We start from the raw sequence: 19,167 nt of genomic DNA on the forward strand, positions 1-19,167 counted from the left end.
CAATGAAATGCTGCATGTGACAGCTTTTTCTCTTTTTGCTGTCTCCCTGATGACTTAAACATTACAGGATTCTTCGAACCTTCACACATTTAGAGACCACACACTTGATGATAACAAAAGACAGATCACACAAGATCTCTTTCTTCTGATCTTATAGTGTGTAGGGGTGCAACGGATCAAAAAACTCACGGTTCCAATCGTATCACGGTTTTGAGTCACGGATTGGATCATTTTCGGATCAGAAAAAAAAAAAAAAGAAAAGAAAGAAGACGAGACAAATATAACTTTGTCCTCCATTTATTTTGTAAAACACTTCTAAATTTTTGCCCATTAAATAAAAACAACATTCTACTCAAAATGTACTGCATGTGCAAAGCACCCTATCTGTGGGCCCAGTCCTGCCTCATTCACATTTCATGGCATGGCAAGTGAAGGAGCAGAGGAACTTCAAAAGTTTCACTCCATTCTTCTTTCAATCGCTGATTTTCACCGTCCACTGTTCTTGAGCTGCAAACTGTGAACACGCCGTTTTCGTACATTCTAGGGTCCTACAGCTGGCAAAGTGCCAATATGCAAACTGCTCCAAAAACGAAAGTAAAAGTTAAAATTTTAACTTGCAGCATTGGACTCTAAGTGACCCAGTAACAGCCTGTCTGCGTATCATTGAGAGACAAGTCCCAGTAAACACGAGGTGAACCGACCAAACTCAGAGTGAAGGAATAACAGTTCAGGGGCCACAAATAGGCCGCCTATTGACGGCCTCTGTGGGTGCGTGACAGAGTTTCATAAAGTGGCTCAAGCACATTCAGCCTTCACTGTATTTCACAGGGAAACCAAAATGCTCCCATACATGTGACTTAAGCAATGCAGGAGGTTTTTCAAGTCCCTCTGCTCTTTCACTTGTCATGACTACTGCTGCTCTTGACGAGTGAGTGTGGATTGAACATGCGGTCATCACGTGAACACGCGCAACTTTTTTTTTTGACTTTTTTTTTTTTTGATCAACCGATCCGCGGACCACGTCCGTGCCGAACCGTGAAGAAGCATCCATACAGATCACGGATCAACAATGATCCGTTTCACCACTAATAGTGTGTGGTGTGCACTACGGAGCACTAACCGATTCTTCAGCAGAGTATCAGGTTCTTCACGCTCAATATTCCAAATCTCGCGCAGTAAAACGTGACTTCGGTGTAAACAAACATGGCGGACGGAATTTCGGTCCAACTCTTCTCTTTGTCCGTCCTCTTGTGGTAGATTTAGGACGAAACGTTATATAAACATTCATGCTGTTGCCACAAATCAACCAGTTGGTCTTCCATTTCGGAGTTCCAAGAGACTTTTGTTTTCACCGGCACCTTGATTTTGTTTGTTTTTACTTCCTCTTCCGTCAGTTAGCTCGCGTCTTGATTGGCTTTTGCTACAGTACATGTGACATTACACACTGTGCGTGCTTGGCTCCTTTCGGAGCATCACACACACTACATGATTTCTAGTCGCAAATATTAAACATGTTCATTATTTACGATCTCTCCTTCTGAGGCCGTCCAAGTGGCTCCGACCGGACAAAATCACTCCTAACACACCCCACACCACAGACACGATGTCATTTGCAAACATCAGACAATCGGGCCTTTGCTGGCTTTGATCGTAAGGGGGAATCGGGACAAAAATCCGCCCAATTATCCTGTAGTGTGTACCCGCCTTTAGCAATTTTGTGGTTCACAAGTAGAGGGGGTTACTGGTTCACTTCTAAAATCCCAGAAAGAAAAAAACAAAAACCCAAATAGTTGAAGAGTGCACAAAAAAGTGCAAAGAGATAAAAAATATCTTGGTTATGTGCCTTTTTACAGCGATGCATCATGGGAGGGACTTTTGACACGTCCATACTAAGAGGCTTGTTCTGTCACTGTTCTCACCTGGCTATGGAATTCATGTACCATGTGATCAGACAGTGAGTTTCCACTTGATTAATTACAGAAACATCTTTCCTGTGCTGTCAGCCACTTGCCTTGCCTGAGGATATGAAGCGCAGCAGCAGCAGCACTCTAAAAGACAAATGTATGGGCTGCACTGACTGCTGTTTGATGCGAGTAAGGAAGCAGAGCTTCAGATCTGTATCATGCTCTGCCTTTGCATAAAAACATCTGAATATGCAGTCAAATTACTTCTGGTATTCCATGCCTTGTATGAACCAACCTTTGTTGTACCCGCACATAGTTGTGAAGTCTTTGTTCTGCCTCAGATCCCTGATGGTCATGCTGAGATTTCCACTGTTCACGCTGAGTCTTAAGGACGGGAAAATAGCTGCTGTGGTGGCTCGTCTGCTGGACAAAGGCAGTGACAACCCAGGTCTTTGCCCCACACTGCATCATGCACCATCACTACTTTTCTCCAGGATGCATTTAGCAGCTCACGGGAAGATGCTTTGCATTGCAGCTTTTTCGTTTCATGCCCTGTTTTTTGTAAGAATTGATCTGAAGTTGTTGCTTTTCTTGCCAAGCCGTCTCCTGTACCTGTATGGTTTTAAAGGAATTCATTTGATTCATCAATGCCCACTCATTGGCCAGAGTCCCAAGCCAGCTCAGGTTATACTTCAAACTGAGCTAAGTCAACTCACTTTCATTTCTATTGAGCCAAAATCATAACAAAAGTCATCTCGGGGCACTTTTCATATGGAGCAGGTCTAGACCGCCGTCTTTATAATATTAGGAAGTTATTAACAGAGAGCTTACTTTCAATACGCGTCTGGGGCAGAAATGGTCAATATTTGCTTTAGGTTTTACAGTGCAGTGATGAGATTGAACCGGCACCGTATAGCTGTCTGCTGTGGCTCTCATTAGATATCGATTGAATGTTCTTGATGTGTGAGTGGAGCTGTAGAATATCAATACAAACACTTCTTATGCAGTTTCTGATGCTTTATTGTTATAAAGGACTTTTGGAATTCATTAGTTAGATGTGTTTAGTTTTGAATTCCAGAATCTCTCCTGAATTTCTCTTAACCCTCCTGTTATGTTCGTTTCTCTGGAACAGCAATAATGTTCCTGGGTCAATTTGAGCCGAGGCATATTCAATTATCCAAAAGTGACAGAACCATAGACTGTATAAAATATGGACGTAGTATCCGTGACGTCACCCATCTGTTTCTGAAGAGCTGTTTTGAGACCAATTGTCGGCGGCAGCCATATTGCTTCTGTCCAGCCAGTGTGACGTAAAGAGGCGGAGTTTGAGCCTCCTAGCCAACAGCTGCAGCGTTCCCGCAGGCAGCTGTGCCTCTCATTGGAAGACTCGTAATCTCAATATCTTCGAAATTGCCGCGTTAGAAAAAAATTCACCCCCCTCACAGTGTGTGCTGATCAAGATTCTATCCAGACTACACTCGTCTTTTGTACCAGGCTGTAAACATGTTTATTTCTGCTTTAAAGAACGGCTTTTTTGAATAGGTGTGTATGTGACTTCCGCTATCTTTGGAGCCAGCCTCAAGCGGATCCTAGATGAACTGCAGCTTTTAACACTTCCACATTGGACTCATATTTTTAGACTGGAGGTTGCCGCTTGGTCAGAACCCCAAAAAATCCCAATACACATTTTTTTTAAATCTAATTTTTAACTCCATTACTAACCATTAAATCAAGATTTGGTCCATTGGTGTTCTTTAATTCTCACAGATCATGGTTCAATGAGGATAACTCACTCACTTTTCATTTAAACTAATGTTAAAACTTTTTTAAATGTACATTGCAAAGCCCTAAATATGAATACAATAGTTTTACATTGACATTGATTTTGTGATGTTGATAAATTAACACAACATATCTTCTGTCGCATGCTGTCCAGATTTTTATACTGCATTTAGCTGGTTTGGAAGGCATATATTGCCTAAAATAGACTTTAAAAAGGGTCACATTTGACCCGGAACATAACAGGAGGGTTAATGTAAGTGAACTGTTGTTTGTTTGGTTCTTACAGTGTAAGGTGTAATTCACACACCGTTCACACTAACTCACACAGCTGTCAGGGCCAGGGAGAAAGGTGATATGCCGCAATTGAAGACGTCTTCGCTGCCAGTTCAGGCCAAGAAATCACGCTTGCACTCCGTGTTCTTCGCTAAATGAAGCCAGAGGTTTGTTCGGCGAGCTCCGCAACAGTCTGTCTCACTTTCTCCAATTAAGCTGATCTGTCCAGCACCATATGACTGCACACCTCCCGCTGTCTCCTTCCTCAGAGGGATCGCATTAGCTCTGAACTACACCAACCTGAACATTTCAAGCTGCCTGTTTCCCCACTGTTTCTCAGCGGTTGCAGATGCACAGTGCCTGGTGGTGCAGATTTGTGGAGAATAACACCTGAAAGTCAGCCGTATTCAGGGGGATGAATTTCTAACTCTGAAAAGAGAGCTGTTTGCTGGAGTTGATCTGGAGCTTTGTGAGTTCAAAACGCTCTCCTCCAAGAAGGAAATGGTTTAATGTTGCTATAAACCTTGCTGACCGACACGAGACAAAATTAAATAAACTTTATTTAGCATGCCCTCCAGACATCCAGAGGATTAGCTACCTCTTAGTCTTTTAAACCTAATGGCTGATGGATGGCTTTAATTTGTATGTTGGAAATTACAATGCTAATTTGAGACAAATTACCAGGCAAATTTAAATCAGACTCTGGACTTTTTTTTTCTTCCCTTCATCCTCTCCGACCATCTCTCTCTCCCTCTCTCTCACTCTCACTCTCACTCTCTCTCATCATTTCTCTCTCTCATGCTTGATTCGAGGCTGCAGTGCAATTTTGCCGTTACATAACAGAAGGGAACAGAGAAATGGTAAAACTAATGAAGGCAAAAGCAAGCGGCTAATGGAGACCGCGTTTTTGAGTCACACTTGGGTTTCAGGCGGATCGCCTCGGGTCAGTGTGCGCTCTCGCAGTTATGAAGCAGTGTATGAAAGGATGGATGCACAGGGTTATTCGCAACAATCCGCCATTACTGTGTGGGAATGCTCTGGTACTGTTGCTTGGCAGAAAAAGGAGGGAGAGTTTGCTGTTTTTCCTGCTTTGACAGCCAGCAGTGAATATTTAATTAATGCAAAGACGGATTGACCTCTCTTGTTTTTGTCTTGTTCAAATACAAATCTGATTTCTGGGCCGCTCTCTGTCTTTCTTGCAGCGTACAACGTGCAATGTTATGTTTTGGCAGGGTTGGGTGTTACTCCTGCTAATAAGAGGGCTGTTTGAACTTTCCTCTTATGGAATTTCTAACAGCGCTCTTGTTTCCATTGTCATGACTGTTTGGAAATGGAAGGGTGATGTGTCGAAAGGTTGCCAGTCTGCCAACAACCACAGATTTAACCCTGGTTGTTTCTTTGAAAGAATAATGTTTGTCTTTAGCATCTGAATTTTTGGGATGTGTTATGTTTTGTCACTTTAGGTGGAACAGATGTGGCTCAGTCAACCTCTACGCCTGCTCTGGTGCTACCAGCTGCTTTGTACGTTTGTGGGAGCATCAATCTGTAGTAATGCTTTCAATTTAATTCAGTGCTTGTGTGACTTCTCAACGTGCAGATTTACATATTCATTGCAGTTTAGGCGGTTCTATTATGCTTGAGTTGGGTTATTATAACTGGTACAAACATGGTTTTTCATGCACTGTCAAAACAAACATTCACTGTTCTAAGATTTCTCATACACATTTTTACATTTTATCTATGGTGATGTTTCCTCAATTAGGGTAAGATCACATGCAGAGGTACTTCAGAGCACAACAGTGGTTAGTTTCAGACTTTGTCCAAGCTTAATTTAGAAAATATAAGACATGCATCAATCCTAAAATTTAAATACTAGAATAAGCTCTGTGAAATATGAAATGTAGGTTCAAAAGAGTGTGTTAGAATTTGAATACGTGTGTTCTTGATTTAGTCCCAAAATGATGGAAACTGTCAATTGGACAGTTACGATCACTTTTAATGTGTTTCTTTTTTCTTTATAGTTTTTTTGGGGGCTTTTTCACCTTTACTGACAGGACAGCTGAAGAGAGACAGGAAACGTGTGGTGTAGAGAGTGGGGAAAGACATGCAGCAAATGGTCGACCGGCCGGGAGTCGAGCCGGCGACCTCTGCGACGAGGACTACAGCCTCGATACGTGGGGCGCTTAAACCGCTAGGCCACCAGTACCCCTTGTTTCTTTTTTTTACTGGGTTATCAATACCAGCCAAGTTTGATATTAAGTAACGGATAAATATCCAGAAAATAAATGGATGACTTAAACAGCCAACAAATAAGCTCCCATCACATCAAACCCCTATTTCACACCATCCCTTATAAACCTGCATTCAAATTATGGCAAAGAAAAGGCATCATTTTATTTAGGGATCTTTTTGTCAATAATTATTTCATCTCTTTCTATGCCTTAATTAAAAACTTTAACATCCTTCGATCTAATTTCTTCAGGTATCTACAAGCCTGCAGCTTTGCAATGAAAAAGAATTCAACCTTTCCTCTCCTTCCACCAAATTGCTCTTTTGAGGAATGTCTATACTTTGAATCAAACCTTAAAGGACAGATCCCAAAAATATATGATACATTACAACACATAAATCCCCCATCACTGGCCAGGACAAAAGATGCATGGGAACGAGACCTTATGATGACTATACCCGACGACATCTGGAATGTCAGCATCAGTCGCATTTAATCCCCCTCCATTTGCATTTGCCACTGCTTATTGCAGTTTAAGCTCTTCCACCGCCTCTACTATACACAGAAGCTAAATTGTCAAGAATCTTGTAGATCTCTAATGATAGCTGTCCTAGATGCAAACAATCTCCTGTGACAATTAGCCCCATGTTCTGGTCATGCAACACATAGAGCAACCTTTGGACCTCTATATTTAAAGTATATTCATATATCCTTAAAAAAACAATATACCCTGAACCTTTTATAGTATTGTTTGGTGTTCCTGACCAGTTGTTCAATACCATTTTTTTTGCAATACTACAGTTTTGTAATAAAAGAAAATGTGAAAATATAAAAATAGTGTTAAAAAAAAAACGGCCAACAAATAAATACCCCAAAGAAGAAGTAAGAAACAAAAAAAAACACTGCATCTACAGAGAACCATAAGTATGAAGATTATACCTCTTGATGCTCATTTCAAAGCCTCCAAAGGAGCACCACCCAACTATCCCAACACACACACACACACACACACACTCACACACACACACACACACACACACACACACACACACACACACACACACACACACACACACACACACCCACACACTCCCTTTAAGTCAAATATCCCCTATTTCCTTACTTTTTATGATGCAGCTAATTGCATTTTAACTTGTAGTATATACTAATATATCTGCAATATAAAGTTTACACTGTACTACATACATTTAGACTCCCATGCAATATACATTATCTCCCTCTGCAGTATACTATATTCTGTATACATAAGAGGTGTGAAAAAATATCAATACAGCAATATATCGCGATACTTTGACCTCCAATATGATATCGATATTTCAACTCTTAATATCGATATATTTTTAATAATAAAAATTCACATTTTAGCCAAGTTCGAACTAAAATACAACTTCAGTATTTCAAAAACAATAAAGTGGAAAAGTTGTTTTCAATCAAATAGTTTTGACTTAATTTGTCCTTTCAAGTTTGAGTAATATTGTGTGATTTACACATACACCACCCCTACTTTTTCTTAGTTTACTGTGTAGAATATTGCAATATATCACAATATTGTAATATCGTGATATATTGTGATACTATCGTATTGTGACCCAAGTATCGTGATGCGTATCGTATCATGAGGGTCTTGGCAATACTCACCCCTAGTATACATTATCTTTTATGTAATATACATGATCTCTAATGTAATATACATTATCTCCATGTGCAAAAGACATTAACCTCTGTATATATATTATCTCTCTTGCAATGCATTCACTCCCACACAATATACATGATTACCTTATGCAATAATGTAATCTCCAGTATACATAATCTCCTATGTAATTCATTTTGATTATGTTGTGTGCATTATCTCTCTTACAATATACATTTTAAAAGTTTGACAACCACACGTCTTTGGCTGTCTCTCTTACTTTTGAAATAATAATAATAATCGGTTCAGTCTGATTCAGCTTGTATTAAAGAACAGCTCGGTTGTCATGACAGTTTACCTGTCAGTGCAGTAATGTTCAATGTGGGTAAAGGAAAACAATGTAGCCTACAATACCTAATGCTTTATCTGATGGACTGAAGAGATAACTGAAATCAATACTCCCTATATTAAGTCTTGCATGCTTTTAATCATCTGTAGAATCCATAGTGACATAACTACGTTACGACTCTTGCTGTAATGTTTGAAGCACAGACCGGCCCGTCTGTTCAGGCGGACAAAGCCCCCAAAACAACTTAAGAGTAGTTTACAAGAGTGTTGGTGCTGTAAGTCTCCAACCTCACAGGGTGCAGAGTTGTGTAGTTGTTCAAGTCTAAAGCCCCCAAGGCCCTGGCATTGAGCCAGAGTTGCACAGCAGGTGCTCAAAGGAGGCCAACTTGGGCCTCTTTGTAATACTATCTCAGATGGGAAGTTCTAGCTGGCCTAGGTACTTAAGTGTAAATTAAAGCTAAAATTTAATTTTTTTGAGATTGATGAAAACATCATTTGATCGTTTCGTGTTAACAGAGTTTGTGTTAAGAGCCAATTGATCTTAAGCACAGGAACCTACAATGGCAAGGCAAGTTTATTTATAAAGCACCATTCATACAAAGAGCAATTCAAAGTGCTTTACAGAGTTAAAAACAAAAAACAGAACAGTAACAATCAACAAAAACACACAGCAAACACTTCAAACATGCGGCCAGTTATGTTTGGTCTACTCTCTCTCTCTCTCTGTACTTATGTAACTTAACGTACATAGTAAATAGTGTTGGATCTTATTATTTATTTAAATTAGGAGGGATTATTATAAATAATCAGCCCCCTTCACTGCTCGGAAGTCCGTAACTTGCAGTCTTACTGTCCCGCCAGACACAGAATCACAACTGATCTTGTCTTAACCAAAATGAACCCTTTAATTGTTCGACTCATCTCAGAACTTCTTCCCAAGGATTAAGACTCACACATTAGGTCTTTTCTGTGTCGAGTCACAGCCTGAAGCTGGCTCAGACCTCTTGACCCCCCTGCAGGGTGCCTGTATGCCCAACATTTAATTGTAGATCCAATATCAGGTTAATTCCATAACGCCATACCTTGTCAGAAAATACCCAATTTAAAATATGACATTAAACAAACATAAGCATGAAAACATAAAATATTTTAAAATCTAAGATCAAGGAAGAAAGAAAGTAAATTTAGTTATAAAATTTCATTAAAACTCAGTTTTAAAAAAAAAATTAAAAGTTTGTAGTTGCAGAAATAAAAACTGAGCTTAAAAACGGGTTTGCATCCATTATTGAGCAGTGTAAGCAGCTAAAAAGAGGAATGTTTTTACTAAGGTAACCGCTTTGGCAGAAAATGGATTTAATGATTATCAAGGAACAAAGAAGGAAATGAGTGTGTCATAAAGATATCAAGACCCGTGTCGAAACATTTGTTTAGGAAGCAGAAGAATCTTACTTTCTGCACAACAATGTAGAATCATAATGTTTACTTTCCTAAAGGAGAAAAGTTGTTCCACTTAGTTTGTTGTCTTTAGGTGATATTTGAGTGGATCGATCAGTACCTCATCAAGTTATCATCAACAGGCAAGTGGGCGTCTTGGAACTCTGTAAGTTCAGTGATCCTGTAGTTTCCAAGTACGCCTGCTTGGAAGCTTAAAGCTTAAAGCTTAAAATATTGAGATACTGAATATCATCTGTCACTACAGCACAGTGTGACACGGATAAAGTGCAGGTCTGATTACTAGTGATGTCATCTTTGGGACGGACGGATGTTCTCACACACGCACACATTGCTTCCAACTTATCAGTATTTACTTTCAGCTTATTGCATAAGTCACTCTTCTATGCTATGTGCGAAGTCGGCAAGTAGCTGTTAATTAAAAGCTTTTATTTTTTTAAACGCCGGACGGCTTCTGAATTAAAAGTCCACAGGAAGTCGTCTTTAATTATGTCCTTTTTGTACCTTGCTGTCAGTATAAAATCCACTCATTAGGGGGGTTATGAAAAGAACATTTTAACACACTGGGCTCTTTTCAGTGGAGGCTGCTGAAGGGACACTTTAATGGTGGTTTAATTTGAAAACATGAAGTTTCTTTCACCTGTTTGATGTCAGCTGCTAAAATGGCAGCGACATGAGGTCCATTTTAAAGAACTGCTCTGTGGGGTTTCTGTTCTTTCTGTAAAAGAAAAGGCTTTTCATTTAAAGTCTGTCCAGGGACTCGTTGGTCTATGCATAAAAAATGTGCTGCGTCTCTTTAATGCAGTGATAAGACTGGAAAGTTCACTGTTTTACATGAAAATTCATGCAAACAGGATTCAGGCTTTTGAATGCATCTGTTGTATCCCAAATGAGACATTGAATTGCTGTGAAAAGCTACCCTTATTAGGCCACTAATTATGGAAATTGACAGTAACAGAGATTTGTTTTGTATTTGGTTAGTCTAATTTCCATGGTGCCTTCAAGACACAGGGCAAAAAAACAGAATTGCATCCTTTGATATAATTGTGACTGACAGATAAGCTAACACAAGACCCACATTGATGTATCTGTTCTTCAGTGTAAAACATGTTGAAATATGAGTGTATGTCTGATATTTACATTACATATGAAACATTGTAAGGTAATCTCCCGTCATGTCAACTTATATTCATGGCTTTTATATTGATTACGCTACAGATTTATTTCAGTTTGTGCGTAAGTGTAATCACTTTTGCTATGAATACTGCCGAACAAACACAAAACTGTGAGGGTCTGTTATAAATATTGAAAATTGAATGACTCAGAGATCATAGCAGCAATTTGGTAAATTATCTCAGAGGGTGGGCTCCGGGCATGGGAGTGAACAGTTACTCCCTCTCCTGCGGGAGTCGATCCCCTGGAAGGAACAAAGTACCTACTACTCTCACAGTTCAATATGGAATCAACTGCATGTCCTCATAAGTATTTTTTAGCAAAGAAATGTGTATTAAATGTGCTGTATGATGAAAGAATAACAGCCATAATGACGCTCTTTCTCTACCTTTGCAGCCGTCCCGTTCCCCCCCAGTCACCGGCTGACGGCTAAAGAGGTGTTCGACAGTGATGGGAAGCCCAAAGTGGACGTGCTGAAAGCTCACCTAACCAAGGAGGGACGCGTGGAGGAATCGGTGGCACTGAGGCTCATAGCAGAGGGTGGGGCGATCCTGCGTGCAGAGAAGAACCTGCTGGACATCGAGGCCCCTGTGACAGGTCAGGAGTCTGATATGACATAACATGTTTCTCCACAGCGTTGAGCTAAAGTTCAAGCAAGTTTAACATCAGTAACAACTTTTATCTGAAAAACATTGTTCCAGTTTTTTTGGCTTGACAGGGTAAGATTTTGTTAGATGCAACTTTTGCTTAAAGCTGCTGTTGGTAGTCACAGAGTAAACATCTGTTCAGAGAGAGGGACTTCGAATGTCACCACTACCCTCCCAACCAGATTTCCTCTTAGCCCCCCAACACAGATCGGCATGTGCAGTCATGATAGTGCCAGACTCTTCACCAGGACGTAGTAGGGGCTGCCCCTTAACCAATCAGGACAGAGGATTGGAGATTAGCTATGATTGGTCCGTCATAACGGGAACAAGGGGAATAATAACATTGCCTGATAGAAAGGCATTGGAAAACACAGAGATTTCACAATAGTCTCGAATTACTCCACTTACCGATGAGTACTGATGGGCATTACGACCTTTTCTTCAAACCCAGCAGAAAAAAGTAACGTTTTTTTACACCCATCCTACCAACAGCAGCTTAAAGGGAATTTGGACGCCGTCTTTTAGCGGCTGGAGTTTGGCGAGGGATGAAAATAAAGGGTGCTTGCAGCATTTTTGGATGCCACCAACTTTGCATAAGCATTCTTCCAAAGTAGGCACACTGGAATTTGATTTTGCTCCATGCACACTGCTAATGTGATTATGAAGCCTTTAATAATGATAATCCTGATTGTTCTGAAAGATTTATATCATGTTATGAATTGTTTTGTGTTTCTGCTTCTTTTCTTCTGTTTTTAGAATCTCATTAATCTAAGTCTTATTAATTCCAAGTATTAAAACATAGGCCTCCTCAACAACTCTCAAAAGAATTTGTGCTTTTTTATACCTCAATAAATAAAAGATGACAAGCCTCTCAGAGAGGGAGAAAAAAAACAGTGCTTGCATGCAGACACGGCACATGAAGAAAATAATTATCTAAGTCCTTGCGGTCTTATTTTTCCCACCTCGTTTGTCACCGTGTTTTTCGAAAGACAGTCATTTTCGAGACTGTCACTGGAATTGACAACTCGCAGACACACAAAGGTGTTAGATTTCGTCGTGTTGGATTTGAAACGCTCACTCTGCTGTCTTCCAAGAGCGAGCCGCTGCAATGTTTCAGCCATGTGACAAATTGATTTCCTTAATTAAGTGAGTCACCGTGTCCCCAGGTTACGTGTTGGCCATGAAGCTAGCGGTGGCAGTGTGTTTTTACTTTTTTTGAAAAACAGGTTTAAATCATCCAATTTGTGAATATTAACGAGCTAAATGACACTCAGTTGGCTGCTTCACGCTGTTATAATACTCTGAACTGATGGTAAAAAGAAAAGCTAATCAGGCCAATTTCCCGGTTTTTATTACACTTACTAACCATTGGGGTAAAACTATAAAAGAAAAAAGACATTAAAAGCTGATACATTTTCAGCCTATTGTTTGCAGATGCTAATTTTTACAGCTGACTACTTATACTTTGTGAAAAGCGCCCTGGAGCTGAAGTCGAGCTTATTCATGGCTGCCTGTGTGAGAGAACACTCTGTAGCACGAGGCTCACTGATGCATATGCACAGATTCAGAGCATCTATTGTTGTCTTTCTTCCTGGTCAAGTGCCCTGTTCCTCCATTAGACTTTCTGATGAGGAGTCTTTGATGTTTGTGTAATCAGAGGCAGAGGCCTACTCAAAGGATCTATGGCAACCCATCGTTTCTACTAATACCAGATCGTTCTCATATTATGGCGCTGAGTGGCCCGGCTGGCGTCGCTTACTTAAATTCATGAATGCACGGCTCTTTTTTGAACAGAAGTGTGTGTCTCGTAGGCTTACTGAGGAAATGATAATAAAAGAATATCTTGTGTTATTGTTAAAGAGATTGAAGCCTATCAGAATAGGCACACAGGTTGGGACTATCATGAGCTTTATTTGCTGCCTGTCTTTGTGTTTGCAGGCACACAACCAGGGGATTAAGTGTAATCCAGTTAAACATAGGTAGATTTTTGGTTATTTAGCTGTGTTTACACAAAACTGGCTTTACTGAAGCTGTATAAATGATTCTTGTGCGTGACAAAGAACCTTGTGGATGCAATGTAAATGGATGCAATCTGTACTCAGAGCCTTACACTAGTAAAGTCCAAACAAATAATAATCTCACTCAGTCTCAATCTTGACTGAATTGTATTGATTTTCCAGGTTAAACCAAACAAGGCTGTATGAGTTCATGAGAAGCAGTGAGCTGTTTGTCTAACTTAAACACAAACGCACAACGAGGAAAAAGCTGTGATCTTCCTCAGAAACTGTCCTCCTGCTGAGCTGGAGCATGAAAAAAAAAATCCCTTAAAATGACATAGTCTTTTTTATGCATGCTAATTATAATTCCCCTCACAGTAGTGTCAGATATGGTCATGTGTAGGAGGGGGATCTCATGTCTGATGAAGATCTGAAGCAGAATCAGAGATATAGAAATGTTTGGGATTTCCAGCCCCGGACCTCATCACAGTCTGGTTTCTTGTGTGTAAACATGCTCCGGCGCTGACCTTTCCTTGTGGTGGGGTTGTCATAGAAATTCTGAGAAGCCCTGTCACAAGTCGGCACGGCTCAGTTCGAGATTTTATAGCATTTCAAATGCTGAATCGGCTGGTAAACATCCTTCCTCTGCTGGGTAACATAGAAACAGTGGACAGCTCCTGTTCTGCGTGCAAGCCATGGATCCTGAGGAGCTGTGTCTGTGCGTGTGTATGTGTGTATGTGTGTCCGCGTGGCAATGAAGCACATCTCTCCCTCCCACTCAACACCCCTGTCTCAACCCCTCTCCCACTCACTAGCCCTTTTCAACAAGGATTTCTCTGCTGCGCGTGCTTGTGATCCTGCTGTGTCTGCCTCTCATGCGTGTCCCTGGACTCACACACCAACATTTCTTTGTTTCTCTCAGCACTCCTCTCCCTTTCTGTCTGCCATGTTTTTTATCCATCTGTGTCGTCCCTCTCTTTCTCTCCCCCCTGTTAGCACACCTCCGATTTCCAACATGGCACCTAGTCAGCAAATCAGTAAGTAAATATTTATCATAGATGTAAAGCGCCATGACGCGTCAGCTATCTCTCTCTCCCTTTCTTTCTTCTTGTCACAGTCACACAGTCACTTCCTGGTTGGGCCAGATGGCAGGTGGGGTTTTCATGGAGGGAGGGGTGTGTGTGTATGTGTGTGAGACAAATGGAGCCGGCTTAGGCCACTGAGTCCAAGCTGCTCCCATGGCCTTGACACAAGTCTCCCATCAATAGAGCTTCTACTGTTGCATCACCAGGCAACAGTGAGGGGCTCCACCCCAGTGGATACCAGACTATAACATACCAAAATACAACAGAGCATGTCGAGTTAACCTGTAGAATCTGACATACCTCTGAGATTCAGTCCACCCTGCTGCTGCATATTCAGTATTTTAATGATATCGTGATGTAAGCTTTTTCAGGAAATGATAAAACCTCTGATGTGGAATTTCTTGTGTAAATCTTTTAAAGGTCTTAGCAGGACCTTGATTTGAAAGGCAGTTTTATAAGTTTATTATGAAGTGTGTTTGCTCTGTGCAGTATTCAGGACCATTAAACCTTTCCACTAGGCTGTTATGCAACAGTCTTACAATGAGTAGGCAGATAAATTGGATGCAGAAATATCAGGGAATAAAATGACAAGGAAATTTCTTTTGAGAAGCTCTTTTTCAGAAACAAGGTAGAGAGATTTTTTTTCTAAAAATCAAATTAAAGGACATTTTTTCCTTCAACAACCTCTGCCTAAATGGAGTGAGCTCACAAGTTCCCATCCTAATTAAACAGATAATGAACAGCTACAGAGAACATGCTTTATCCAGTTAGTCTTGAAATGCTGTCATTTTCTGCACTAAGGGTGCACAATTAATCTCACCTTCATCATTGTGCAGTATGAGCATTCAACACTAACACGTTGTGAGAGTTGGAACTAATTGCAATGTACCAGAACAATATTTTCTGTAAACTAGCATTACTTTCTCACTAAGCATGTATACATTTTCCCTAAGTGATGAAGGCCTGGTATAATGTCCACGCTAAAGATAGCTTTTAATAACCTCAGGAAGAACTGGATCAAATTAAGTAGTGAACAGAACAGACATACAACATAAAAACCAGTAGATATGCACTCTTTAGACTTTTTTAAATTGCACTTTATATTATTATCCTAACATTGAGCAATGTAACTGCACATTATATATTTATCATATCTGCAGACCTAATATATCTGAAGAAAACAAGGTTGTTCCTGTCTTCTGTTACAGGTGTTTTTATGCACCTGGGCCTTTAATATCTCTCATTGCTAACCACACAAAGCTCTTATGATGTATTTGTCTGTGATTTTGTTTCATTTTATTATGTGCTGTGTCCAGTACGGTGTAGGGATATGCACAGTTAGTCGTATAAACAATGAAACATTGTCGCCCTCACTTGTTGTCACCAGTATAACTGATAGGCTTAACTCATTATTAGTAGTCAACAGATTGTTTTCTCAACAACTGATGCCGATAATTGTTGTTGTTAAACTGTGCGTTGGCTGTTGAAGTTTAACTGAAAACCAAGCGGCAACCTCCGGTCTCAAAACATGAAGCCCATGCGGAGGTGTTATAAACTGCAGTTCATCGAGTGTCCACTTGAGGCTGGCTGCAGAAACACCGGAAACCACATACACACCAATTCATAAAAGACGATCTTTTCACCAATAATAAACATGTTTACAGCCTGGTTCAAAAAACGCTTTAGGTCTGAGTAGCTAAATTTCTCTATCGGCACACACTGTACGGGGGGTGATTTTTTTCTAACGCAACGGCTCATAAGATATTAAGATTACGAGTTTTGCTCATTTAAGGACATGACTGACTTGACTGACAGGCGGGAACACTGTAGCTGTTGACGAGGAGGCTCAAAGCCCACCTCTTTACCTCACACTAGCTTGATAGAAGTTAGGTTGCGTTCAGCATTTCCAATATGGCTCCAGACGATGATTGGCTTCAAAACAGCGCTTCAGAACAGATGGGTGACGTCACAGATACTACGTCTATTATTTATACAGTCTATGCTGAAAACAGCACACAGTTGTTCATAGGGGTGAGTATTGCCAAGAACCTCACGATACAATACGCATCACGATACTTGGGTCACGATACGATAGTATCACAATATCGCAATATTGGGATATATTGAGATATTCTACACAGTAAACTAAGAAAAAGTAGGGGTGGTGTATATGTAAATCACACAATATTACTCAAAATTGAAAGGACAAATTAAGTCAAAACAACTTTTCCACTTTATTGTTTTTGAAATACTGAAGTTGCATTTTAATTCCAACTTGACTAAAATGTGTATTTTTATTATTACAAAAATATCGATATCATATTGGAGGTCAAAGTATCGTGATATATTGCTGTATTGATATTTTTTCACACCTCTAGTTGTTCACCAGCTAAAACTTGTTGATCCATACCCAACTGTTATTATTTTGTAGGTCTGGTTCTTTTGCTGGATCATGATGTTTTTTATACGTATTTTTAGAGAATATGCCATGTTCACGATGCACGGTGCAAAGTGCTTCACATTTTTGTGGCATTTAAAATGGTTTCATCTTTGAATAATGAACTGTCAAAAAGCGATTATGCAATCACACAACCTGGTTTCAGACGTGTTAGATAAATTATGAAAAATTGTACAGTTATCTGAGTGTTTTCTTACCTGTAGACAAGTCTGTTTTCATTTAGATGTTTAATCAACATAAATGTAGTCATTAGGAACTGACATAGTATAAACTACTATACACATCCTTTATGCCGATGAAAATGAAGTAACCCGACAGCAGAAGTGCACAGCACTCATAGACTCACAGTATAAAAGCTTGTGAATGAGTCATAGATCACCCTTGCTTATATTATATAAAGGGTCACAATTCAAAAACCAGGGGCTTTCACCAGCACAGTAATTTAAAGTCAGGTCTAAGACATTTATTGCTTCTGCTGCACTAGCGTTAGCAGCTTCTTAAACATCACAAACACTTTGATGGTCATGACAGATTGCAAGCTCCACCTCCGCTTTTTGCATAAATGCATGCTCTGCAGGATGTGCGCTTACAGAGAGTCAGTGCCATCATAAAACCAGGAGGGGATTGTTATCAAGCAGTCTCAATCAAAACATGATCTTCACAGTCTGCCTCGCCGTGCATTTCTCTTGCTCAATGAGCCCGGCCTTTGGAGTGGCCTGTGTAGGTTCTGAAGCCAGGTTGTGTAATGCCCACCACCCACTCGTTAACTGCTGCCCGCTGATATGCTGCTACTCAGGGAGATCACTTTTGCGCACAGGCTGGAGATGGCCAGAACGAATTGTTTCTCACTCCAGATAATGTACTCCCACCTGCTCTTCTTATGTGGGCTCCGCTTCTCACCTCGTTTTTGTGTGTTGTGTGACAAGAGGGAGGGAAGCAAAGCACGTCTGTAGGTGTGCTGGAGCAGAGCGATGGGTGGATTGTGCTCTCGCTGTGATGAATCTGAGCCCCGAGCTGTAGCAAAGAGCTGTTCTGTATAGCGTTTGCATATAATATGCATTGACTGGCGATGTCCAGGCTCTCACAAAAAACTTGAATACAATTCCCAGTGACCATTGCATCGGCCAGAGATTAAACTCTCGCCGTCGTCTTGTCACCCTGCTGTTCTCCCTGCCAGCAAGTGACAGCTTTCCAAAAGGTCAGCTGGAGGTGCAGTCCTCCCACACACAGTGTGTTTGACAGGCGCTTCAGGTGAAATCGCAGCCACTTACTCGCTCACTGGACTTCCTCCTGCAGAGCTGGCCTCTAAAAACACGAAAGTATAGTTAATTCTCCTGTGAGCACTTTGAGGCATAAAAACCGCAGCAGTGGTACAAATACAGGCACTGCATAGATTTTGACAATAATTGCTCTCTTGGTGTTCATCCTGTCAGATAGTATTGTACTTCTCAGTTGAATGATACCATTTGTAGAAAAACTGCTTTACAGAGAAGATACTCGTCTTGTTGTGTCAATCTGTTTGTTTCTACACACTCAATACATTACGTTGTTGCCATTGGTGATACTCCCATAAGGTCCTTTATCAGGTCAGGAACAGCTTGGAGTTGTTTTGTTTTCTTCCTCAGTGATAGAAGCTGCCTTTGTTGAAAGAATGTTTCCATAGCAATGACGAGGCTTAGCATCATGCATCCTGCTGGATAAAGAGAAATGAATGACTAGGATTGCCAAATTGTATTGTCCTTGAAAAAACGTTGTTTGCTTTTACAGTTTATTGGCTCCTCATGTAGTATTTGTAGAGCAACAACCACTAATGGGTAGCCTTGATGATGGCCTTGACACAATATTTCTTCTTCTTCTCCCTCCTAAGTTTCTGCCATGCTTTGTCCGTCAAAGCACTTTGACGGAAATTTGTTTGTAAAGGTGCTATATGAATTAAAGTTATTACATTTTTTCAGACTGATATGTAGGGTTGCAAAAATTCCGGGAATTTTCGAGGTGGAAACTTTCCATGGGAATAAACCAGGAATTTACTAAATTGAAGGTTGGCTGTTAATAGGGAACTTAAATATAGTTGGGCAAAATATATTTTAGCATACTCCTGACTAAAACAGCCAGATTTCATGCAAGTGCAGTTGAATATTTATGCTGTTCCTCAATCACATAG

General features: G+C 40.4%; 1 protein-coding gene across 1 annotated transcript in view; it reads left to right on the forward strand.

Annotated features, from left to right (window-relative positions):
* Positions 1-19,167, forward strand: part of LOC117807804 (serine/threonine-protein phosphatase 2B catalytic subunit alpha isoform-like) — an 88,891-nt gene that overhangs the window by 29,538 nt on the left and 40,186 nt on the right. The window contains 1 exon segment of the mRNA XM_034677205.1: positions 11,213-11,413. Within this exon segment, the coding sequence (XP_034533096.1) occupies positions 11,213-11,413 (201 nt within the window).

This window comes from Notolabrus celidotus, chromosome 23, assembly GCF_009762535.1.
Source record: "Notolabrus celidotus isolate fNotCel1 chromosome 23, fNotCel1.pri, whole genome shotgun sequence".
In the NCBI taxonomy this organism is placed as follows: Eukaryota; Metazoa; Chordata; class Actinopteri; order Labriformes; family Labridae; genus Notolabrus; species Notolabrus celidotus.